General features: G+C 41.5%; 1 protein-coding gene across 2 annotated transcripts in view; it reads right to left on the bottom strand.

Moving 5' to 3' along the window:
• Window positions 1–27,709, bottom strand: part of LOC124595856 (fatty acyl-CoA reductase 1-like) — a 236,167-nt gene that overhangs the window by 155,195 nt on the left and 53,263 nt on the right. For both annotated transcript variants that reach the window (XM_047134762.1, XM_047134764.1), the window contains exons 3-5: window positions 15,233–15,481; window positions 12,639–12,784; window positions 8,407–8,516 (exon numbers count right to left, since the gene is read on the bottom strand). In XM_047134762.1, coding sequence (XP_046990718.1) covers window positions 8,407–8,516; window positions 12,639–12,784; window positions 15,233–15,481 — 505 coding nt within the window. The remainder of the gene's footprint in view (window positions 1–8,406; window positions 8,517–12,638; window positions 12,785–15,232; window positions 15,482–27,709) is intronic.

Below are 27,709 nucleotides of genomic sequence, written 5' to 3'. Positions count from 1 at the left end.
CCGCCGTTGTCTTAGGTTAGTTGAGATAGCCCAAGTACCCTTTCTCTCCCGCCATTTTCTTAAGCTAGTAATGGTAGCCCAATTGTCCTATCTTCGCTCCAAAATTGAAACTTCCTGCCAGGGGGACGTGGCGGTATCCCGCCATCTTGGGTAACGGTTCTCGCGTCATCAGCTGACGTCACGATAGCCATATTGAATGACGTAAATCGCGTCATAAGGTGACGTCACGTGACGTCACGCACTTGCATCATCAACTGACGTCACGACCGCCATCTTGGATAACGGTACTTAAGGGTGGCACCTGCCTTGCCCACCTACTTTCATGGATTTTATGTTCCCAAACAACGATGGAATTTTTATGAATGACAATGTACCATGTCAGAGATGATGTGGCCACCCTGTTCGCCTGACAAGAATCCAATCGGACATTTACGGGCCCCAATCGAGAGGTCAGTTCGTGTACAAAATCCAGCACCGGAAAATGAATTATAAACCGCTATAGAAGCAAAATGGTTAATTACTTCTGCATGGGACTTCCAACGATTTCTTAAGTCGATGTCACATGTAGTTTCTGCCTAGTGCCGGGCAAATGGGATCCTACACGATATTAGTAGGTACCCACGACTTTTGTCACCTTAGTATAATCATTAATTTTTTTCGGATGGCAGCAGAACCTCAAGACGATATTCTGTGAAATGTTGTTGAATATTATATGTTCTGTGTCTGAGAATTGTGCGTCAGTGGACAAGACAACGTACACCACTTATTGATCATCGACAAAAGTAAAACGGTCCATATTTCTGGAGGTCTATTCCTAGTGCTCAATTTTATAGCTTTGAAGTACATCATCCCGTGTAAGAATACGGGGCAATCCTTTAAAACAACCACTGGGAGGCCTTCCTGACAGCAGTTACGACAGTCATTGGCTTCAGGAAAAGGGAGGGTCATGATGGGCGGAATATCTAGTTTTTTCTTTCTGATTTGTCGTACAATAATACTATTTTGTAGATTTCACCGGGGTTTGCATGGGGGCGCGTGAGTGATTGTACTGGCGCCACTTGTGCCAGCGTTCCATCGACTGTGGCGCTGCGTTATGTGTTCCATCTGGGACTGAGTGATACGAGTGGTGTCGGACACGGAAATGGACGGGTGTGTCTGAGTACTCGTCGTCCTGGCGATTGCAGCGAGTGAAATTCATGTTCTTTATGATGTTTCCGACTTTTGGTGAAAGCCACTAAACCTTTGGTTAGATTGTGATCCTACACTGAGGTGATAAAAGTCATGGAATACAACTTAAGAACGTATTGCAGCAACCTGACGTGGACTTAACAGGTCATCGGAAGCCCCCTCAGAAATAGTGAGCCACACTGCCTCTAATGCCGTCCATAATTGCGAAAATGTTTCCGGTGCCGGATTTTGCGCACGAACTGACCTCTCGGTTATGTCTCATAAATCCTCGATGGGATTCATGTCGGGCAATGTGGATGGTCAGACGACTCACTCGAATTGTGCAGAACGTTCATCGTTGTTTGGCTGCATATTGTCTCCAAGTAGCCGAACACAACCATTTACACTCAATGATCAGTTTAGTTGGACTACAGGACCCAGTCCATTCCGTGTAAACGCAGCCAACACCAATATGGAGTCACCGCCAGCTTCTTGTTGACAACCTAAGACCATGGCTTCGTGGGGTCTGCATCACACTCGCACCCTACCGTAACCTCTTACGAATTGAAATCGTACTCTTCGGATGAGTTCACGGTTTTTTAGTCGTCTGGGGTGCAACCGATATGGACACGAGCACGTCAGTCGCCTGCTGCCATAGCCCATTAACGCCAAATTTCGCCGCACTTTCCTAATTAGTATATTCGCCGTAATCCCACATTCATCTCTGCGGTTATTTCACGCAGTGTTACTTGTCTGTTAGCACTGACAACTCTACGCAAACGCCACCGCTCTCTGCTCTTATGTCAAGGCCGTCGGCCAATGTTTTGTCCATGAGGTGAGGTGTAATGCCTCAAATTTGGTATTCTCGGCACCTTCTTGACACTGTGGATTGCGGATATTAAATTTACGAAATGAAATGGCCCGTGGCTCTACCTCATGCAACCATTCCGCAGTCGAAGTCTGTTAATCCCCGTCGTGCGGCCACATTCACGTTGTAAACCTTTTCACATGAGCCACCTGAGCACAAGTGGCAGCTCCGCCAACACACCGCCCTTTTATACGTTGTGCGCGCGACGCTACCGCCACCTGTATATGTGCATACCGCTGCCCCATCACTTTCGTCACATCAGTGTACTTATTCTGCGAACGTCTTGACGATAGTCTATGTACCCATGCAAATACGGGTTGGACTGAAATATGGAGACAATACGAGAAATACACGCTTGAACATACTGTAAATGCAGATTCCACCCAAGCCTACAAGTTGCGCTGCTGTATTTGCCCACGAATGGCACCTGCGTAGTGTCCTCAATGTTTGCAAGTGTCAGCCGTGGCTAGACTATTATTCCGAGTGGTTATGAGTACATTATGTCAGAGCCAAGTGAATTCGAACTTAGGCACATTGTTTGTGCTTCTATGGTGGGTGCTTCGAACCAGGGTAGCCGAACTGCCTGGTGATTGAAGAGGCACCCTATCGAAGATTTATAACGCACAAAGGGAAGGCGGAAAAATACCATCCGCAGAGTCACAACTGGGACTTAAGTGCGTGTTGAGTGATCGTGATGGACGGTCGTTGACGCTGGATGTAACGAAAACTAAGTGTTAACACACATTGAAGTGCCAAAGAAACTGGTTTAAGCATGCGTATTCAAATACGGAGAAACGTAAACAGGCAGATTACGACGCTGCGCGCAGCAACGCATATATAAGACGAGTGTCTTGCGCAGTTGTTATGTCGGTTACTGCTGCTACAGTGCCAGGTTATCAAGATTTGTGTTCGAACGTGGCGTTTCAGTCGCCGCGCGAGCGATGGGTTCAAATGGCTCTGAGCACTATGCGACTTATCTTCTGAGGTCATCAGTCGCCTAGAACCTAGAACTAACTAAACCTAACTAACCTAAGGACATCACACACATCCATGCCCGAGGCAGGATTCAAACCTGCGACCGTAGCGGTCGCTCGGTTCCAGACTGTAGCGCCTAGAACCGCACGGCCACACCGGCCCGTGAGGACGAGCGATGGGACACAGCATCTCCGAGATAGCGATGTAGTGGAGATTTTCCCGTACGACCATTTCACGACTGTAACGTGCATATCGGGAACCCGGCAAAACATTAAATCTCCGACGTCGCTGCAAGAATGGCACCAGCGATGAATGATGAGAAACATTCAAAGAGACAGATATGCAAACCTTCCGCAAATTTATGCAGGTTTCAAGGCTGGGCCATCAACAAGCGTCAGCTTGCGGGCCATTCAATGAAACATCATCGATATGGACTTTCGAAGCCGAAGGCCCACTCCTGTACTCTCGATAACTGCACGACAAAAAGCTTTACGCCTCGCCTGGGCCCGTCAACAGCGACAGAGGACTGTTGATGACTAAGAACATGTTGCCTGGTCGGACGAGTCTCGTTTCAAATTGTATCGAGCAGATGAACTATACGGATATGGAGACAACCTCATGAATCAATGGACTCTGCATGTCCGCAGGGGACTGTTCACGTTGGTGGAGGCTCTGTAATGCCGTGGGGAGAGTACAGTTGCAATGATATGGGATACCTGATACGTCTAGATGTGAATCTGCCAGGTGACACGCACGTAAGCATCACTTGCATCAATTCATGTCCATTGGGCATTCCGACGGACTTGGGCAATTCCAGCAGAACAATGAGACACCCCACACTTGAGAATTGCTGCAGAGTGGCTCCAGGAACATTCTTCTGAATTTTAACACTTCCGCTGGCCACCAAACTTCCCAGACATGAACATTACTGAGCATATCCGTAATGCCTTCCAACGTGCTGTTCAGAAGAGATCTCCGCCCCCTCGTACTCTTATGAATTTATGGACATCCTTGCAGGATTTATTGTGTCAGTTCCTTCCAGCACTACTTCAGACATTAGTCGCTGGGGCCCTACACGATATTAGGCATGTGTACCAGTTTCTTTGGCTCGTCAGTGTAGTTCCCTGTCTTTATCGCTCTTAATACTTTATTTCTTTTAGAAAATATGCGAATGAACGCTGTTCGGGCACAGCCATTATCAGAATCTGTCAGATAAACAGAAGAAAAAAGAAGTAACATTCTTTAACGGAAACGAAATGGAGACATTCCACAATTAAAATCTCTGATACACAGTCTCCCGTCAGTTTCACATGCACACTTGTACCACACACTGGTGCCATGTACTGTGGCAACCTACTTGAAATAACAGACAGTGGTCGTTAGGTGAAGTCAAATACAATCGGACTTTTGAACTGAAAATCAAATTCACGTCTACACATCAAGATACAGCATTTCATAGCGTTTTGCATAAAAATCATGTACTGGAGCTGTCACACTGAAATTGAACGTACCGTCTACAATCATTTCAAAATACCACTTACGATCATTTCGTTAAAAGTATTCTACAAAAACCAAATGGACAATTGTGTTGTTGAAAACAATTCAACGTATGACTAAAATTGTACGAGGCAAAGCTGAACCTTATATTACAAAGCTCTCGTAAAATTTACGATTCCAGTAGGGTATAAAACAGGATGTTTTGTACTTAATATGGTATTTTAAACGCACATTTACAGGCTGAACTTTTTTCATTAACAGAAAATATAATTATAATTAATGAAATAAAACAATAGTTTGAGCCATAGATATAGTCCACGGCTGTATAAATATTGTATGCAGCCCCTGGAAACATTTGAAGACTTTTGATCGTCAGATCATTGGCGGAATAAGAGGCATCTCCTGTTTTCTAGGTCTTGTCCAGATCGGACGTATTTTAGCACACCGCCATTAATACTACATTATTTTATTAATACATTTACGAGTCGCAACCAGTCGGCACTCGTTACTCCATAATGCAAGCCTCAATGTAAGTGTCGTAATTTAATTCTTTTTTATTTCAGAATATAATGTTATTACTAAGCTATGGATGTTTTACTTTGTATCTTTAATCATTGTAAGATTGTTGGGTGACTTGGCATGCCAAAAAATTCTGTACTTCTAAGCAAGAAGCTCGATCCACCGTCGTCTACAGGTGCTGTCTTATTACGGAGTCCAATTTTAGTGAAAACACAGAAAGAGGAAACACGGTTAAAAATACGTGAACGGACCTTTGACAGAAAAAAACCATGCTCAAACGCCGAGAGTCTGTATGAAACATATTTTACCAATCCGTAAACCTAACTGACCTCTATTTAATATTCGTTACTATAATTCACTGTGTTGTCCCAATCCAGATCCGAACGAGCTAAACTAAAGTATGTAACATACCATTAGATATTCCCAACATGTTGTCAATGAAACAGCAAGCAATACAGCACTGAAATAAAGTGTATATTTATGTCTGCAGTTGCAGTTTATTTATTTTGTCTACTGGCTACCGGTTTTTATACACAATTAGCGTCACGCGGGATCAGCCGAGCGGTCTACGGCGCTACAGTCAAAGACTGTGCGGCTGGTCCCGGCGGAGGTTCGAGTCCTCCCTCGGGCATGGGTGTGTATGTTTGTGCTTAGGATAATTAAGGTTAAGTAGTGTGTAAGCCTAGGGACTGGTGACCTTAGCTGTTAAGTCCCATAACTTTTCACACACATTTGAACATTTGAACACAACTGGCATCCTTATACCATCCCATCCCCTACCCCTCGGTCATCACACTTGCTTTACAATTAGGTGTGTCAAGGACAAAGTAAATAAACTGCGACTGTAGACACAAACATATAGACTGAGGTGATGAAAGTCATGGTACAGCGATATGTCCATATACATATTGTGTTAATATCGCGTACACAAGGTACGAAAAAGCAGTGGACTGGCGTACCTCTTACTTAGTTGAATCACGTGAAAAGCTTTCCAACGTTATTATGACCGCATGATGGGAATCAACAGAGCGTGGCGAGATCTCCAAATTTCGGGCATTACCACTACCCTCCCCCCCCCCCCCCCCCCCCCCCCACCTCGCCGCGGACAACGAAGTGGCCGACGGCCTTCACTTAATGACCGAGGATAGCGGTGTTTGCGTAGAGTTGTTGGCGCTAACAGACAAGCAAGTGTGCTTGAAATAACCGCGGAGATCAATGTGAGACGTACTACGAATTTTCCCAGTAGCACAGTACAGTGAAATTTAGCGTTAATGAGCCACCGAGCAGGGCCCATAACCTTTTGGTTGGGCCCTAGACGAGTTGGAAACCGTGGTCTGGTCAGATGAGTCCCAATTTCGGCAGGTAAGAGCTCGTAGTAGGGTTTGAATATGGCGCAGACCCAACAGAGCCATGGATCGAAGTTGTCAACACAGCACCATGCAAGCTGGTGGTGGCTCCGTAATGGTGCAGGCTGTGCATGCAGGAAAAAGACCAGGTTCTCTCGCCTCATTGAATTGATCGTTGACTGGATATTGATACGTCTGGTCTTTCATGGACTGCATGTTCGCGGCGCGGTCTAAGGGGTGCCTTGCCACGGCCAGCGCGGCTATCCCTCGGGCATAGTTGTGTGTGTCGTCCTTAGCGTAAGTTATTTTAAGTTAGGTTAAGTAGAGTGTAAGCTTAGGGACCGATGACATCAGCAGTTTGGTTCCATAAGACCTTGCCTCAAATTTCCCATTTCCAACTACATGTACCCAAACAACGGTGCGCTATGTCATCGGGTCCCAGTTATTCCCAGCTGATTTAAAGAACAGTCTGGGCAGTTCGAGCGAATTGTTTGGACACCCAGATCGCCCGACTAAAATCTCATCGAACATTTATGGTATTTGATCGATAGGTCAGTTCGTGCACGAAATCATGCACCGACCACACTTTCGCAAATATAGACAGCTGTAAAAGCATATTGGCTTAGTATTCCTGCAGGGGACTTCCAACGACTTGTTGAGTCCTTACCACGTCGAGGTGCTGTACTAGACCGGGCAAAAGGAGGTCTGGCACGATATTGAGAGGTATCCCACGACTTTTGTCACCTTCGTGTACTTTTTCAATACCATTGGAGATCTAACAATCGTAATGCGCTATTGCATTATGTACTAATTATGTCTTCCCTTAAATCAAATGTGGTAAAGGCCTTGCCGGAGTGGATACACCGGTTCCCGTGAGACCACTGAAATTATGCGCTGTTGGGCGTGGCCGTCACTGGGATGGGTGACCATCCCACCGCCATGTGCAGTTGACATTTTTCGGGGTGCACTCAGCCAACTGAGGAGCTACTCGTCCGAATAGTTGCGGCTTCGGTCAAGAATACCATCATAACAAGCGCTCTGCTGACCCCTCCTATCCGCATCCTCCTCTGAGGATGACACGGCGGTCGGATGGTCCCGGTAGGCTACTCGTGGCCTGAAGACGGAGTCTTTATTATTATTATTATTACTTAAATGTGGAGTAGTAAACTGCACGATGGTTTACTATCAACGTAACTTTCCCCCTCCTCCCTCCCCTTCAGCATTTGTTGTTAATATTGCTCTATTACAATTTATTTTTCTATTCGTCAGTTGAGTGTGTAAGTAATGACCTTGTCATTAAAATAAACAGCAAGGGCATTAACTCGTTCACATAGAAAGAGTTGTCGGCTACGGTCTCGTCGACGTGTCTCGGCTCTCGTGTTTAGTTGTGGAGTTGGACGCTGCAAACGCCGCCGTGTGTGCCGCTGCCCGCAACTCGCGCACACACAGTCGAAGGCAGGCGGGCAACGTCCTGTGGTCAGATCGACCCACTCGCCCTGCTGCTGCGCTATCAAGCCTTGTACAATTTCAAAGTGACCAGTTCAGTCTGAAATAATTTTCTTTCTTTAAGCGGGAGCTGTCGTTAATTTTCACAGTTAATGAAGATTTCGTTTTCTTCTAATGCGAATGTTCATAAAATAAACTGCCAAGGTTAAGTATCTGGAACCTTGCAGTTCAATTTTGAGAGCACACATATGATCAGAACTACATTGCCCTCAGTAGTCGTCTCAACACCGATTAACACGAATCAGGCCATATGCAGGATAATTTAGAAATTTTGCACGAGACACCAAAAAGCTACACCTCAACGTGTTAGAAGAAAATACTTACTCACGGAAATGAACCCGTTGGTTCAGGTATTTCATTTGCAGTACATAAGATTAACATTTGTATCATCTGCTGCATTAGAAAGAGTTTGATTGCCCTACATGTATGCTGAGGAATACATCTGAACCGTGTCTAAAGCTACGAAACTTGTCTGCTTAGGGATTAAGGTAATCCTATACCTCGAGAACAAATATATATTGAACTTACCAATGGAAGGCCTGATGACTGAGGCAGGTAGTCCAGCAGCATGTGTGCGTATTAGATCCTCGGCGACTGCTTTGGTGAAGGTGTAAGTGTTGGGCCAATCACCCAGCATCCTGGAACATATTTGCATTCCGAAAAATCCTACTGAATCTGCACCTGAATTAACATAAATCTCCCGAGTGAGAAATTTTAGCACGATTTGAACAAAGGGAGTCACGTTGGAAAACTAGTGCATACTAAATGATTACCTATATATCTCACTCTTATATGAAGCTGAACAACTGGCGATTAGACCATTGTAATTAGTCCTGCACACATGTGGACTCTGTAACCACCGTGCTACACTGGTGTGCAAAACTTAAGGACGATGTCAACTAAAATTGCTCGACAAAACTTGGAACATACATAGAAAGAACTGTTACAGAATACACTGAAGTGACAAAGGTCGTGTGACGCACCCTCGGCCGACCCACGTGCGTGAGTCACATACTTACTTAAGCTCGTGGGTCGCCTCGTTATGTGATGCGACAGCAGCGCATCTAGCGCCTAAAGTCAGAACTGTAGTGCACGTGATGTTGATGCTTACAGGGTAACGCACCAAAACGAATGGCGCCGACCATCAAAGGTGTTCCATCAGAACAAACTCCACCGACTTGAGATTCCAAATTGGAAACAAATATTTTAGTTTTATACACACCTGGATCGCCATATGAATAAGTGCGCCACTTCCGGGATTATAATTAACGACGCCACATTAATTCATAACAATGCCAGCCTCGTGTTGACGCGGGACGAGGGCGAAAAAAGAAGAAGAGTACTTTAAATTGTATTTTCGTTATTGCCTGTAAGCTGCTGTTAAGCAATGTGTTTCGTACAAAAATGCCTTCTCTTGTTATATTTTTTCACAACAGATTGTGCCTCACTACACAACAAGTAAACAGGTTTACTTTTGTTCATGATGAAGAAGTAATCCTCGGAAGTGAATATACGCAAGCGTCAATAAACGAGATCTTCATTAAACTCAGCAGGTGTGTAGAGAAAGCAATAAAATGCAACAAATATTTTTTGTTTGTGCACAATTTTACTTTTAACGAGTAAAACACACCCCAAGAGCTAATTCGGCATATTAGGTTTGGAGGACACGACAATATATAAAAGAAGTTTGTCATATAAAAGTTAACGTTCTTGAAAACTATATAACTGAATCTTGTATTAATTTGAATTTTTGCGAAATATCACACCAGTTTTAATTATTTCTCAAAAATAAAAACTTTTGTTACAATACAAATTAAAGAAGCTTGCGAGCTACTTTCATCCATGTGTAATAAAGCTGAAATACCATTTTTGCAAAATTAACTGTACACAACGTGCTGTCAGAGTATTTTCAACATATCTATTTAAAATATCTAAACATTCATTATTTATCTAGTTATTTGGGAATTGGAAACGAAGTTCATGCTGCTTGACAGAGCGTAGAGGAACTATGATATTATTTAATTTACTCAATTTATTCTGTGTTTTCATTTTTTTTACGTTTGACAGGCATTTTTTGTTTATTGATTTACCGTTTTGCGTATGCATACTGTTTTAATTAAAAATTGTAAATGTCTCATTATCACGATGCAAAATCATTACAACAATAATAAACTATAAATAAATGATTAAAAATAACGTTTACTTAAACCATACACAAAAAGTTATTGAAATTTCTAAGCATAAGATACATGACAGACAAAACAAAAAAAAAAACTAAATTCAGCAGGATTTCAAATTGTTGCTAATGATCTTCGAAATATCCTGATTTGTATTAGGCATATTTCAGAACACTGGTAAGGCTTGGCGAAAAGAATTGATTATGTACTAATGATTGCAGCTTGATTATACTGTTTCTCAAGTAAAGACTGATATCCAAATCATTCAAAAAATCTAGATTTGAAAATTTTTTCACAAACGTCATCCAACAATGAAAGCTGTACACATCTCATGACTGTACCTGTGCCACTGAGCCCATTGCGATCATTAGATCAATTTTATTGACCTCAGGTACGATGCTCTATATGGTTCTTCCACATTCACAGCTCTAAGAATTTAACAATAATACAGATTCCTCTCACTCAATGGGAAAGAAAACATGTTTCAAACATCCTTTGACCTGATCAGACGTTTGTTTAGCAAGATTGATGCTCTCACAACGACATTTGGGGCTTCAAAAAGAGATCGCCGAATTCCCAGTTGAAACTCACCATTAGTTTCTATTAAAACTATGGAAAGGTTGGAGGTCAATGTGAAAAAATAATTTTGACCATCATACCTGAGGACAAAACTTGGCCATCTGATCATCCCAAAGGACTCAATGGCACAGGAACTGACATGGCCTTCAGCGTTGGAAGAACTCTGTGAGAACTTAGCAAATATATTTGCATTGAATGATTTTGATGTCAATCTCCACTTGAGGAATAATACAAATATGCTGCAGTCACTAGAATATAATCAGTTCTGTCTGGCCAGGTCTTACCAGTGTACATGTAATATGCCTGACACAAATCAGGATATTTAGAAGATCATTCTTGACAATTTGAAATGCAACTTCATTTTGTTTCCTTTTGTATTCTCTGTTGTGTATATGATGTGAAGAAATTTCATTGATTTTATGTGTATAGTGTAAAAAAAAATTTATGTTTCGAGATTTATTTACAGATTATCATTATTGCGAAGGGCCTTCCATCATAATAATAATTTACTTATTATTTTCAATTAACAAAATACATGCATGTGAATGGTAAACTAATAAAAAATATAGATGTAAAGTGCAAAACAAAATATTTAAGACACAAAACAAATAAACAAATTAAGTAAAATTAAAAGCTAGACCAATAATGAAGGTTTAGATATTTGAACTAGGCTTGTTGAAAGTACTCTGACAGCAGATTGTATACAGCATGTTTTCCAAAAACGGTATTTCAGAAAACAGTTTTTTTTATATATGGAGATATGTAGCTCGAAAGCTACTTTAATTTCTATTGTAACAAAATTTTTCACTTTTCAGAATTAACTCTGGTGGAATATTTTGCAAAATATCATATTATTACAAAATTTCATATTATTACACTATTCAATTATACAGTTTTTTAGAATGATAATTACATATCAACTTTCATATCAGGAACATTTTTCTACATATCATCGTTTCGAAGATATTCTCTTCAAACCTATCATGCCAAATTGACTTATGGGGTGTGTTTTACCACTTAAAAGCGAATTGGGTAAAAACAGACAGAAATATGTTTTCCATTGTTTTGCTTTTTCACCAATATTGTTTAATGACTCTAGTGAATTTCGCCTTGTCAGTCCGTTTTGCCTAGAATTGTCGATATTCAGCATCTACTTTTCTCTTCTGACTGCTGGACATTTTGCGAACAAACTGTGGTGTCACCGCTAGACACCACACTTGGTAGGTGGTAGCTTTAAATCGGCCGCGGTCCATTAGTACATGTCGGACCCGCGTGTCGCCACTGTGTGATCGCAGACCGAGCGCCACCACAAGGCAGGTCTCGAGAGACGGGATAGCACTCGCCCCAGTTGTACGGACGACTTTGCTAGCGAATACACTGACGAAGCCTCGCTCCTTTGCCGAGCAAATAGTTAGAATAGCCTTCAGCTAAGTCAATGGCTACGACCTAGCAAGGCGCCATTAGTAACATTGCATGTATCTAAAGAGTCTCACTTGTCTCATCAAGAGCGATGTACCAAAAGGATGGATTAAAGTTAAGTATTCGAGAAGCTACGTACTTTTCTTTATAGCATTCATTACGTATCCTGCTTCAGACCTCACGCCCATCTGCGTGAGCGTAGCGCGTGCCTTTCGGCTTCCTCTCATTGTGTCTAGGCTGTCTTGTCTAGACACAACACAAAGTCTGTGTAGGCACGCGATATTAACAAAACGTTATGCATGAACCGTTGACTGTTAACTGTTTTATTCACCAAGTTATGGCATCTGCTGATGTTGTTTAGAACGTAACGTTTCGCATGTAGTGAGTAATTTTCGTGCCATTCTCACCTAATAACAACGTTTGCGATTTATCAGTGTGTATCACAGACTCAGGCAGGACGTATTAAGCAACGTATGTGTTGTCAACGCTGATCAAGAGGCGAAAATAATTATCCCAGCACCGATTCAAAGTGCTGAGCTGCTAGCCCCTCTCTAGAGCAGAAAGTTTCGAAAGTTAATCACTCACAAAGGTAGTAGCTGCGCCAGTTGTTCGTCGTCCATGACGCTGACCAGTTTTATTAGCTCTTCAGCGCTCAGTTCTGGAGGATAGAACTTCTCGTCGACTTCGTCTCTGGGGGCATTCGAATACGCCGTCGACATGTAGACGAAAGCCTGCAATCAAGAAATTACACTAAGTTTCTTGGTCGCCTTTGTAAATGTTATAGGAGTACTTCCTGGAAACTAAAAAGTAGACTTCTTCTGCGCCCTTCTAAACTCATAGCCACTATCACATCTAATAATCATCATAGGAGATGATTTCAACACTAAGTACAGCGGCAAAAGCTAAGGTTTGTGCACTTCTCCTGGTATAATTTTTGTGGAAACTCTGACTAATCTTGGTCTGCATTTGCTGCTGTCTTTGGAAAAGTTAGATTCATGTGTTGATACGACTAGTGATTAACACTGTCGCGATACCGTGATGGTTTGGCACCTGATCGCGAACAGCCAGAGGCGTTGTCAACACTTAACCAGTAGCGGCCCCTTCAAATCATGCTGGCACGGCGGTCTCTCGTTCCGAATGAGCTGTGGAGTTGGCCAGCTATTACTGTTGATCACGTTCTTTTGACTATGAGTTATTTAAAAAGAACGTATTTTAAATATTTTGGTTTGCTGACATACATCACTTATGTTGATTTTTTTTATTAAATCCGTATACTGACTTTTTTCCCTTGGGCGCCAATTAACACTCATGACTAGCTCAACTGTTGCATTCGGTTTTTCAATTAATTTAATTTTCAGGGCACAGTAGTTGCTTTTCGTCTTTGCTAAACTCTTCCATAGAAATAATTAATGTAATTAAGTCTTGTGCCTCCACTGCAGTTCATCAACCAGGGCTTTTTTTCATCGTCTAGTCTACGAGCAATGCATGAACGGGGAGATGTACACTCATGCTCATAAATTAAGGTAATTGCAGTATGTGGCACTACACAAAACTGGCGCTGATAGCATAGACGCATACGGAACCCACACGACACAGATCTGTAAGTCCACGGTATTGGTGATAAGTTGAGAAAACCGTCCCAAAACGCATGTACTACAAAACGCCACTGTTTCCTGCGCATGTACTTCGACATCAATATGGGATATGATCGCCATGCACACACACACAGGCCTCACAACGGGTTGGCATATTATGGATCAGGTGGTCGAGCAGCTGCTGGGGTATAGCCCCCCATTCTTGCACAAGTGCCTGTCGGAGCTCCTGAAATGTCATAGGGGTTTGAAGATGTGCAGTGATACGTCGACCGAGAGCACCCCAGACGTGCTCGATGGGGTTTAGGTCTGGAGAACAGGCAGGTCATTCCATTCGCCTGATATCTTCTGTTTCAAGGTACTCCTCCACGATGGCAGCTCGGTGGGGCCATGCATTATCATACATTAGGGGGAAGGCGGTACCCACTGCACCACTGAAAAGACACAGACACGCTGGTGCAAAATGACGTCCCGATACACCTGACCGGTTACACTTCCCCTGTCAAAGACATGCAGGGGTATACGTGCACCAATCATAATCACACCCCTCACCATCAAACCACGACCTCCATACAGGTCCCTTTCAAGGACATTAAGGGGTTGTTATATGGTTTGTTGTTCACGCCTGATGACAATCCGGCGAGAATCACTGTTCACACTATACCTGGACTCGTCCATGAACACAACGTGTGACCACTGTTCCAATGATCATGTACTGTATTCTTGACACCAGGCCTTACCGGTTCTCCTGTGACCAGGGGTCAGTGGATGCACCTTGTATGTCTCCGGGCGAATAAACCTTGTCTGTTCAGTCGTCTGTAGACTGTGTGTGTGGAGACAACTGTTCCAGTGGCTGCGGTAAGCTCCCGAGCGAGGCTACCTGCAGTACTTCGTGGCCGTCTGCGGGCACTGATGTTGAGGTATCGGTCTTCTTGTGGTGTTGTACACTGTGGATGTCCTGTACTGTAGCACCTCGACACGTTTCGTGTCTGCTGGAATCGTTGCCAAAATCCTGAGATCACACTTTGTGGCACATGGGGGGCCCGTGCTACGACCTGCTGTGGTTGACCAGCCTCCAGTCGCCCTAGTATTCTACCCTTCATAACGTCGTCAATATATCTTCTTTGAGCCATTTCCAACACACAGTCGCCATTAGCACGTCTAAAAACGTCTGCACACTTACTCGCTGCATCGTACTCTGACATCCACCAACACACCTCTGCATATGCGGACTGCTGCCAGCGCCACAGTGCGACAACCGCAGGTCAAATACACAGCATGGTCATATCCCGAGGTGATTTAAACCTGCAAACCGCCCACCGGAGCGTTGTTTCACCATGTATCAGCATTATCGATAATTTATGAGCATGAGTGTATTTGTATAGTACAATTATGAATTCTAAAACTGACTAAACGATTTATCGTTCTAAACAAAGTTTAATTTTTTATAAGGTTCACCATTCCAATCCTCCTCAGTAGCTGGATAAATATGCTTTACTCTGAATAAGTCTGGGCATACTGCACCTTAGAATTAAGATAACCGGAACTAGGACAGCATGTACCTGATTAATCTGAGCCACAATTCACCTTTATGTTGGGCATACGCTTTGCGAGTGCGATGATCTCGCGGGTGGAGACCACGTTGGTGACGGTGGCGGTCCGGAGGTCTGCGTCGAACCTGACTGTTGCAGCTAAGTGTAAGACGACAGACACCTTGCTGGTGAGCTCAGCAGCGTCTGCAGCGCTGATCCCCAGGCCTGGCTGAGTGCAGTCGCCCGCTATGGGTACCACCTTCTGTAGGTAGTCAGGACACTCCTGGCGAGCCCTGCTGAAGATCTGAGGACAGGACAAGTAAAGCGCCTTGCTTTGGAGCGCCAGGATGTAACGCAAAAGTATTATTAATTGATCTCTACAGGGCGGTCAGAAAATGTGTGAAATTCTTGTATGGATGTTACAGGGTAGGTTGTATTGAGACATAAATGTTAAGAAAGATATTCGATACGTTGCTCCGTTTCCGAGTTATTTAGCATAGAATTTACCCAATCGGGGCGTCGTGTGCTTGCATTCAAGCGGCCTGCCAGGGGCTTTGTCTCGTTAGCTGAAACTTGTTTTTACGCCCGCGACGATCAGATTGGCTACCTTCAATGCTAAATAACTCGGAAATGGCGCAAGGTATCGAATTTCTTCCTTAACATTTATGTCTCAGTACAACCTGCCCTGTAACATCGCTACAAGCATTTCACTCATTTTCTGACCACCCTGTATATCGTCTTTTGAGCAGTTTAGCTACTACTGGACGAGGTAACAATGGAATTACTCGAATTTTTTCAGGTGCTAGACAAATAATATTCCATCCAAAACAACTGTTTTACAAAACGGAATGTGGAACTATATTCCGTGGAACTGTATACCATTTCCGTGAACGAAACTGTTCAAATTTTTAGAGTTACATTAACTTTAGTCGCAGCGAGTGATGTAACAAGTGTCGAGTTTGTAAGGAATAGGAAGTTGATGAGCTGTGTGAGTTACTATTAACAGCAGACTGATTTAGTTACAATTCAGAGAATCCTGATGGACGAACGTAAGCTTGCAATAGCCTTGTGTGCATGCCCAAATTACAAGCTTAGGAAGATGTGGTGTGTGTACTGTAAGACCTTCGGTACACACATCATCAGATTATTTGGCTTGTCGCCCTAACGAAGTAGGCGAGTGTCAGCAATATGTCTCGTGGTCTTATCGTGGCGTGTTTATCTTCTACCGTTAGGTCAGACCATAGAAATGCCTCTTGCACGCTTAGAGTAGCAGATTGACGGTGACCAACTTTAAACAGAACTTGATTAATTTTCACACACATTTATTTAAATAATGACAATCTCAAACCTTACTTAACTTGATTCTGGATGTTACTTACAATTGACAGTCTGAAGTTCCTTCGGTCTTGATACGTTAATGTTATTCTCACATATCTCTGATACTTGACAAAGTGTCTATTCATTTACCTTCATGGCTATGTACAGGAATATGGTAATCTTATTAGGTGCAGACGGAAACTTGACTATAGACCGGTACAGACAAATGTAGACTGGTACAGACTAATGTAGACTGGTACAGACAGGTGCAGATAAGTGCAGACTTGTACAGACTAAGGCAGACTGACTAATTGGGGGTCTGTACACTCTTTCTAATACCTCGAGCGTTCAGGTATCACTGCGTGAGTGTGATCTGTGAGGAGAAGAGGTTCTATGTTAGCAGCATTCTCATTGGCTGCGTTACATATTAACACGCGGATTGGCGGAAGCAGAATTTGGTCCGTCTCTAAGACAGCGCCATCTTGTACTGCGGAGACGGACGAGCGCTGTGCCTGCGCTGTTGTGCTTAGCAGGGCGCGCTCTAGTGGGAAAGTTGTGTACACGCTGACTACGTGGAAGTATGCACACAACAGAAGGGGAAATATAAATAATGCACTGCCTGACAAAAGAAAATGAAAAACTAAGCAGGGGAAGAGGAAACAAAATTAAACTTCACTGGCCTGGATTCATTTAGGAAGGGTGTCATAAGGTCGTTGTATCCTCTCCTGAGGTGAGCTGACCCACAACTGTTGGAACTGGCTCCTCATTTCCTGACAACTGGTACGGGGACTGAGTTGAGATATGAGCTGGCCCCACAGATGTTGCATTGGGAACAAATATGTGGGCCTTACTAGCCATGGGAGTACCTCAAAACCACTCAGACTGTTCTTAGAGGCATGTATGTGGACGACCATTGTTCTGTTGAAAAATGGCACCAAGGTATCGTCGCAGGGAAGGTAGCACAAGAGAACACAGGATGTCTGTGACATAACATTCTGACATCAAACTTCTCAATCACCGCCAGACGTGACCTGAAGTCATACTTGATTTCGTGTCGCACATTGTCTTTTGGAAGAGAGGGACCTATCCCCATGCCGCCGCCATGCACAGCGAAGAACCTGGATTCATCACTGAACGCAATGCAACGCCACTGACCAGCATACCTCCCAGACCATGCATAATTCAAAATACAGCTGTTTGCATTGTGGTGTTTACGCCAGCAAACGCTTATGACAGTATTAGTCGACCACATTACTATTGCTCTCGGAGTGAGGGTGCTTCAGTCAGCTTATCGTGAGTTTTTATCACGGTATTTCTCAAAGACACGCTGAAACACTTGGTAGTACACACACAAATGTTTTGAACTCATTCACACCGCAATGCCTTTCAAGCACTGTACTTGTTCAATGTTACGTCAACGCGTTTCATTGACGCCAAGTGCAACAATATTGTGGTCGGGTAGTAATTCTCTAGTGACCTGCTCGCAGACTTCGAAGAATAATACAAAATGATAAAGAATGCTGCCTGCTCTTGGATGGCAGGTGCAAATGTGAAGGAGATTGAGAAATTAGGTTATATCGTAAATAAAAGAAAACTTACATCTTACGTAACTGAAATTTTTTCTTGTATACCACTCATGTTTTCAGATTCATATTTTGCATCTCCAATGGTCTACAATAAATACAAATTTATGTATGCAAGTTTTTCAGGGATTCCTTGGCAGTTTGCTTGAGTCGAGCTACTTCTATCTATAATTATACCGTTGTGCTTTTTATTTATATTCATTTTTCATGTGCATGCAGCATGCAACCATTTGTTGTTCTATACGCACGAAATGCACATACTAAATATTACCTTTTGCATAACTTGTACTATGGTATACTGTGCATGCTCGCACTGCTTACTCATATGACTGACTGAGGGTTCATGGGAGCTGTAGGAGTGGAGAATGCAACGATGTTTTGAGATAGGGATGGAGTATGTGTAGATGATAGGGCACTGTGTGTGTGAGTGTGTGTGTGTGTGTGTGTGTGTGTAATTTTTTAAATTCCCTTATTTTCGTTATTTTCTTTTTTATGTTTATTTATTTTATATCCGGAGTTTGAATAATAGTCCTCTGTTATGGCTTTTTTGATCATTGAGTATATTTTCTTTTTTTATGGCCTTCTCTATGAAATCCCCCCCCCCCCCATGAACCATGCACATTGCCATTGGTAAGGAGGCTTGCGTGCCTCAGCGATACAGATAGCCATACCGTAGGTGCAACCACAATGGAGGGGTATCTGTTGAGCGGGCAGACAAATGTGTGGATGCTGAGGAGGGGCAGCAGCCGTTTCAGTAGTTGCAGGGACAACAGTCTGGATGACTGACTGATCTGGCCTTGTAACACTAACCAAAACAGCCTTGCTGCGCTGGTACTGCGAACAGCTGAAAGCAAGGGGAAACTACAGCAGTAATTTTTCCCAAGGGCATGCAGCTTTACTGTATGGTTAATTGATGATGGCGTCCTCTTGGGTAAAGTATTCCGGAGGTAAAATAGTCCCCCATTCGGATCTCCGGGCGGGGACTACTCAGGAGGACGTCGTTATCAGGAGAAAGAAAACTGGCGTTCAATGGATCGGAGCGTGGAATGTCAGATCCCTTAATCGGGCAGGTAGGTCAGAAACTTTTTAAAGGGAAGTGGATAGGTTAAAGTTAGATATAGTGTGAATTAGTGAAGTTCGGTGGCAGGAGCAACAAGACTTTTGGTCAGGTGAATACAGGGTTATAAATACAAAATCAAATAGGGGTAATGCCGGAGCACATTTAATAATGAATATAAAATAGTAGTACGGGTAAGCTACTACAAACAGCATAGTGAACGCATTATTGTGGCCAAGATAGACATGAAGCCCACGCCTACTACAGTAGTACAAGTTTATATGCCAACTAGCTCTGCAGATGATGAAGAAATTGATGAAATGTGTGATGAGATAAAAGACATTATTCAGATAGCGAAAATTTAATAGTAATGGGTGACTGGAATTCGACAGTAGGAAAAAGAAGAGAAGGAAACGTAGTACGTGAATGTGGATTGGGGGTAAGAAATGAAAGAGGAAGCTGCCTGGTAGAATTTTGCACAGAGCATAACCTAATCATAGCTAACACTTGGTTCAAGAATCATGAAAGAAGGTTGTGTACATGGAAGACCCATGGAGATACTAGAAGGTTTCAGATAGATTATATAATGGTAAGACAGAGATTCAGGAACCAGATTTTAAATTGTAAGACATTTCCAGGGACAGATGTGGACTCTGACCACAATCTATTGGTTATGAACTGTAGATTAAAACTGAAGAAACTGCCAAAAGTTGAGAATTTAAGGAGGTGGGACCTGGATAAACTGAAAGAATCAGAGGTTGTACAGAGTTTCAAGGAGAGCACAAGGGATCAATTGACAGGAATGGGGGTAAGAAATACAGTAGAAGAAGAATGGGTAGCTTTGAGGGATGAAGTAGTGAAAGCAGCCGAGGATAAAGGAGGTACAAAGACGAGGGCTGCTAGAAATCCTAGGGTAACAAAAGAAATATAGAACTTAACTGATGAAAGGAGAAAATATAAAAATGCAGTAAATGAAGCAGGCAAAAGGGCATACAAATTTCTCAAAAATGTTATCGACAGGAAGTGCAAAATGGCGAAGCAGGCATGGCTAGAGGACAAATGTAAGGATGTAGAGGTATGTCTCACCAGGAATAAAGTTGATACTGCCTACATGAAAATTAAAGAGACCTTTGGGGGAAAGAGACCCACTTGTATGAATATCAAGAGCTCAGATGGAAACCCAGTTGTAAGCAAAGAAGGGAAAGCAGAAAGGTGAAAGGAGTATATACAGGGTCTATACAAGAACGATGCACTTGAGGACAATATTATGAAAATGGAAGAGGATGTAGATGAAGATGAAATGGGAGATATGATACTGCTTGAAGAGTTTGACAGAGCACTGACAGACCAGAGTCGAAACAAGGCCCCAGGAGTAGACAACATTCCATTAGAACTACTGACAGCCTTGGGAGAGCCAGTCCTAACAAAACTATACCATCTGGTGAGCAAGATATATGAGACAGGTGAAATACCCTCAGACTTCAAGAAGAATATAACAATTGCAATCCCAAGGAAAGCAGGTGTTGACTGATGCAAAAATTACCGAACTATCAGTTTAATAAGTCACGGCTGCAAAATACCAACGCGAATTCCTTACAGATGAATGGAAAAACTAGTAGAAGCCGACATCGGGGAAGATCAGTTTGGATTCCGTAGAAATATTGGAGCACGTGAAGCAATACTGACCCTACGACTTATCTTAGAAGCTAGATTAGGGAAAGGCAAACCTATGTTTCTAGCATTTGTAGACATAGAGAAAGCTTTTGACAATGTTGACTGGAGTGCTCTCTTTAAAATTGTGAAGGTGGCAGGGGTAAAATACAGGGAGCGAAAGGCTATTTACAATTTGTACAGAAAGCAGATGGCAGTTATAAGAGTCGAGGGACACGAAAGGGTGCAGTGGTTGGGAAGGGAGTGAGACAGGGTTGCAGCCTCTCCACGATGTTATTCAATCTGTATATTGAGCAAGCAGTGAAGGAAACAAAAGAAAAATTCGGAGTAGGCATTAAAATCCACGGAGAAGAAATAAAAACTTTGAGGTTCACCGATGACATTGTAATTCTGTCAGAGACAGCAAAGGACTTGGAAGAGCAGTTGAACGGAATGGATAGTGTCTTGATAGGAGGATATAAGATGAACATGAACAAAAGCAAAAGAAGGATAATGGAATGTAGTCGAATTAAGTTGGGTGATGCCGGGGGAATTAGAGTAGGAAATGAGACACTTAGAGTAGTAAAGGAGTTTTGCTAGTTGGGGTGCAAAATAACTGATGATGATCGAAGTAGAGAGGATATAAAATGTAGACTGGCAATGGGAAGGAAAGCGTTTCTGAAGAAGAGAAATTTGTTAACATTGAGTATAGATTTAAGTGTCAGGAAGTCGTTTCTGAAAGTATTTGTATAGAGTGTAACCATGTATGGAAGTGAAACATCGACGTTAAACCGTTTGGACAAGAAGAGAATAGAAGCTTTTGAAATGTGGTGCTACAGAAGAATGCTGAAGATTAGATGGATAGATCACATAACTAATGAGGAGGTATTGAATAGGATTGGGGAGAAGAGAAATTTGTATCACAACTTTACTGGAAGAAGGGATCGGTTGGTAGGACATGTTCTGAGGCATCAAGGGATCACCAATTCAGTATTGGGGGGGGGCAGCGTGGGGGTTAAAAATCGTAGAGGGAGACCAAGAGATGAATGCACTAAGCAGATTCATAAGGATGTAGGTTGCAATAGTTACTGGGAGATGAAGGACCTTGCACAGGATAGAGTACCATGGAGAGCTGCGTCAAACCAGTCTCAAGACTGAAGACCACAACAACAACTATTAAATTATCTTCCTGCAAAGTGAGCATTCCCATTCTTTGCTGTTACACAATAAGAGTGCCGTATCTGTTTTTATTCCAGTGTGATGGTGATTTTCCTTTATTAAATGTTCTGCATATATGAAATGGGTATGTTCACTCTTCAGTAATCTTACATGAACTTTGTACCTGATTCTTGCACCCAACACAGTATATTTAGAGCTTCAGCTATTACATATTAGTTTATACATTCCTGAACTGTTGAATTGACGTTTCTCTTCTGCCACAGTTCTTAATTTCTTCTGCATTGGCGAATTTGAATGATATTTTTATTTGTAGCTGTCTTTTTTTAATTTTGCTGTTTTAACTGTAAAAGCAACAGTTATAAAAACAAACGTAACAGGTTAATGCTAATGAATAGACAGAAAAGTTTGAAAACTCGTTAAAAGATATTAAATGCACTCACAAGAAAACAGAAACAAAACTTGGTACAAAATATCCAGCAGCAGAAGTGGTTAGAAGTTAACCCAACTTACATAAAGACCGCTTAGATATGAGATCAGCTATTAATTTCAACAGTGCTCCCACAAATAACATTACAAAGTTTGCACACAAATACTTTAAAGAACATTTCAAGCTAGAGAATAGCAGAAATATTAAAAAAAACTCCTTAGATCCAACCCAAAAAGCAAAAGATACACACATCACATCAACTACAAAATTAGAGCTAACCCAAAAAGCCAAAGATACACACATCAGATCAACTACCAAATTGGTGTTCCTTGACATGAAAGACATGTGCACCTCAATCACACTTGTGACAAAAATTAATGTTGTAAGATAACAATCGACAGGAAATGCAGACGTCGCAAAACCACTATAAAAGAACTTATACAAGTAATAGAAGTGATCACTGAACAAAACTTCATTCACTTTAACAGTTCATTCAATCTACATAAGGAACTTCTACCAATGGTAAGCCCAATCTCATACATACAAGCAGATACCCAAATGAATCACACAGAAAACAATTTTTTTCAGAAATAATGGTAACAAATATATTTATATATAATACATGGACACAAATATGTAGATATCATATACCTCACCGATGAATCACATGGACATATAAGCAGTTTACACCAACAGATAAGCAACAAACACCACAAAATCCAGTTCGCCATGGAAACAGTAACAGAGGAGGAAATACACTACCTAGACCTACAATTTCATAAAATCTAACAAAAGGCCCCACTTCAACGTTTTCAGACAGGAACCAGCTACAGGCATAACATGTAAAGGGGTTTCAGTATCTCTACCAGTGACAAAAATTGTTAAGTAATGTATTATTTATTTATTGTGTGACATGTTTCGAGGGTATACCACATCATCAGTCTATATGGCATTATAAAAACAATTTCGCAATAGGATCATGCAGATTATAAACAGCCTTTTCGTAAATGCTGTGGTTAACCTGTGGAAGAAGAGAAAACCTAGACAGAGGCAATGCCACAGTCACTTACTTCGTTCTTATCACATGGCAGTCTCGTTGTGATGCGTTTAGGTGTTTCCATTTCTGTGGCTCCCTTTGCTTTCTTGATCACTCTTCACAAATTTTCACATACGTACCAGTAACTTGGAAACACGATCACAAAAGCAAATGTGTAGTGCAGTGGACAAGATGTCGGTCAAAATATGGCTGGTTTCTATTTGACTATCGATCTGTCGATCTATGTGGTGTCAGATGTTTGCAATGTCTTCTGCACAAGTTGTTATCGTATTACAAATGTAGGTTGACGAAATACATTACAAATTGAGCACCTGTAAGATACAAATGATGATATAAAAACAATTTAGTTTAAACAATTCTATGCTACTGCTGGGGCTAGAATAAATGACTGTGATTATTCCAAGTGTACTGTAGCGAAATTGGAAAAGAAATGTGAATTTCTGAAGTCTGTCATTTCATTCAGAATCTCGTTAATCCCCATGTGGATATGGATGAATATTTCCATTTCTTCCAGGATGTACGTTTTCCAGCTCTTTTCTAAATTATGTTGTACTATGTTGTTTATTGTAACACAGTGTCCTATTTCATTTAAATGTTACGCTTTAGCTGATTTATTCGGATTGCCTAGTCTGAAACAGTCAATGTGTTCCTTAAAGTACGTTTTAAAACTTCTTCCCATTTGGCCAATATAATATGTATTGCAATGACTGCACGTAATTTTATCAATTCCTGATTTGTTGAGTTTCTCTTTAGGATGTGATATGTCATGTACCAGCACAAGTGATCCTGATGTCTGTTTTTTTAAAACATTATTTTGACTATGTTTCGACTGTGACTGTCAAAAAATGTGTAAAGGTTTTTGAGTACAACTACCAGTCACAAAAGTTGTTAACTAATGTATTTTTTATTTATTGTGTGACATTTTTCGAGGGTATACCTCATCATCAGGCTATATGGCATAGTAAACAATTTCGCAATAGGATCAAGCAGATGTTAAAGAGCCTTTTCATAAATGCCGTGGTTATCCTGTGGAAGAAGAGAAATCCTAGTAAGAGCGATGTCACTTTGTAAGATGGATTGATGTTTGCATGAAAATATTTTGTAAAAGTCACTCACTTTGTTCGTATGGTGTGGCAGTCTCGTTGTGAGGAGTTTAGGTGTTTCCATTTGTGTGGCTCTCTTTCCTTTCTTGGTCACTGTTCACAAATTTTCACACACGTACCAGTAACTTAGAAACACGATCACAAAAACAAATCCGTAGTGCAATGGGCAAGATGGTGGTCAAAATACAGCTGGTTTCGACTTGACTGTCGATCTGTGTGGTGTTAGAAGTTTGCAATTTCTTCTGTATGTTTTGTTATCATATGACAGATGTAGGTTGACGAAATACATTACAAATTGATCAAGAAAGCCAAGTCAGTCACAGAAATGAAGCACCTCAGCTCATCACAACGAGACTGCCATGTTATAAGAACAAAGTGAGTGGCAGTTACAAAACATTTTCATGCAAACATCAGTCCAGCTTCCAAAGTGACATCGCCTCTTACTAGGTTTTCTCTTCTTCCACAGGATAACCACAGCATTTATGAAACGACTGTTTAACATCTGCACGGTCCTATTGCGAAATTGTTTCTATAATGCCATATAGCCCGATGATAAGGTATACCCTCGAATCATGTCGTACATTAAATAAATAATACATTAGTTAACAAATTTTGTAACTTGTAGAGGTACATAAAACCCTTTACATATTTTTTGAGACAGTCACGGTCGAGAAATATTCACAATGGTACCAAATACAGGATGACAATTAACCACAAACCTAACCACCCACATTCTCAATAAACAAAAACGAGCCTGTGCAAAACACCTCTAAGCAAAAATAACTATGCAGAAGAATTAAACAAGATAATCAACAAGGAGCAAAACAATTGATAAAACGGAGACATAGTACAGAAACTGCATGATACCAATATAAAGAAAATACAGACTGAAGAGAGCAAAATTAATAACAGACCAAATAGATCAATTAATAAAAATAACACAGAATGCACACTCACACCAGAAAACACAACCCAACAAAAAATGGCACGTCATTACAGTGCACAACCAACTCACTCACACGAATAGTAACATCTTCAGAAAGCATAAAATTAATATAGACCTCGAGATAAACAGCACAATACCAAAGAACTAAAAACTATGATAGAAGACAGAGATAAATTCAACAGTTCAAGAATATTCGAATTAACATGTAATTGCTCCAACTCTAAATACTTGGGATGACTGAAAGAAATTTCAGCGGCACACACACACACACACACACACACACACACACACACACACAGTGCCCTACCATCTACCCTTCTTGAATTCCCATCCCGACACCAAACTCCACTATCCCTTCATGCATTCCCATGATCCTTCAATCGTGACTAATCAATGAAAGCAAGCGCAGTTTACTGCAGTATAGGTTATTTGTATAGAAATTTTTACTGGGAGAAACCTGTACTATGTACATCTAGCATGTATAAAATAACAAATGGCTACATGAACAGGACTCAAAATGAATGTAAGGATGAAAGATAATCGTATAATTATAAACAGAAACAATTAAATATAAAAAACTGCTGAAAAACTACTACAGATCATATACCAAAATAGGTATAATTACATAATTGTATTTGTATAACGGACTAGTGAAAATGCCCAACGTGAATAGGCGAAATATCTGTGTTACACAAGAATAAATTTCAGTTGCAAACGACGGAAGTTTTCTTGTATTTATGGTAAAACATGACTGAAGTTAGCAATTGAGGAAAATGGTTGCGATTATGTGCAATAGGGATTATGATATCCTACCTTGAGGTGGTCATACATCGCTGACCAAAATCTCGATGACGAATAAGTGCAGTCTTACATTCCCATGCACTACAACATTGGACCACTGTCACATCTGAATGCCCCACAAATCTGGATATTACGAAATTCGACTGCATCGACAAATGGAGACCTATAATAAGCATCTCCGCGTCCTTCACAGCGACCACCTACCATCTGACGTTGTTCACGTCCCTTATAAACTCAACCAGTACTCGTAACAACAGTAAACACGATCAAAACAAATGTAGTCTGGTGGCTGTTCTACTTGCCAAATTGCAAATCTAATCATTTAAATGTCCGTCGACAGTGTGTATGTGTAAAAAGTTCATATCCGACCATGTCCTCTGGGTGCTTAACGTTTGTTGTCAGACACTATTTACGTAAGGTAACTGACCAAATATCCTAAGAAAGAAAAAAAAATTCGTAGTATGTCGTGAGAATAACATCGTTATAGGGGGACAAAGACTGCTGCTGCTGCTGGTTAAGAATTTAAAACGACTAAACATCTAAGGTCATCATTCACCCATCGGACACAATCTCTGCTACCCTACTTTCTACATGTAGAGTTAAACCTATGTGCAAGTGCAATAATGTTGTCTAAAAATTTTGTTGGTTTTTATCTGATTTTGGATGCGGGTACCAGCCTAGTACTTATCTAGTGCGATGTGAAAACCATCTAAAAACCTCATTCATGCTGGCCAACTCAACAGTACTTGCCGTTAATATTACCTGATCGGACTCGTCTCCCCAAGATCTGGAAGCGGCGTGTCAATGCGTTTGGATATCCTTAAGAGTGAAGAGAGATATAAGAAAAGAAGGTTAGTCAAGATCATAGGGTAGGGAAAATGATTTATACAGGAAAGGGGACTCTAGAATTTAGCGATAGATTTGAAGTGACTTCTACTAACACATCCATTATAAAAGATATCTACGCTTCAACCCCAATGGATCAACATTCAATTAACAGTCATTTATTTCTGAGACTTTTCCGATCACTCTCATGGCGGGCTGTGGTGTTGGAATTTGTGGCAGGTTGTCTGCCACTCAGCTGAAGGGTGTGGCTTGGCTTGTATTTATGGAAATCGATGTCTTCGTTGGAAGCTGCACCTTCAGATTTACGGGTGAAATCATCTCTGCTACTCGCTGTTGTCCCTGATACTTAATTAAAAACTTCCTTGTTGTTCTTCATTTTGATCTTTACAGGTTTTTTACCAACACACACTGATCCACTCAATATTGCAACAACTTCCCCCCACATACCGCCATCATTTCCTGATGTTTGAATGACTTTGTATTCGCTTGTTTGACCTTCTACCAAACTTCTCTTAATCGTTTCCTTATTTTTCTCCACCGATTCCTCATTAGCACTTAATTTAATT

Source organism: Schistocerca americana, chromosome 2 (genome assembly GCF_021461395.2).
Source record: "Schistocerca americana isolate TAMUIC-IGC-003095 chromosome 2, iqSchAmer2.1, whole genome shotgun sequence".
Lineage (NCBI taxonomy): Eukaryota > Metazoa > Arthropoda > Insecta > Orthoptera > Acrididae > Schistocerca > Schistocerca americana.
Note: the sequence above shows the minus strand (reverse complement) of the source record. Positions and strands in the feature narration are given on the sequence as shown.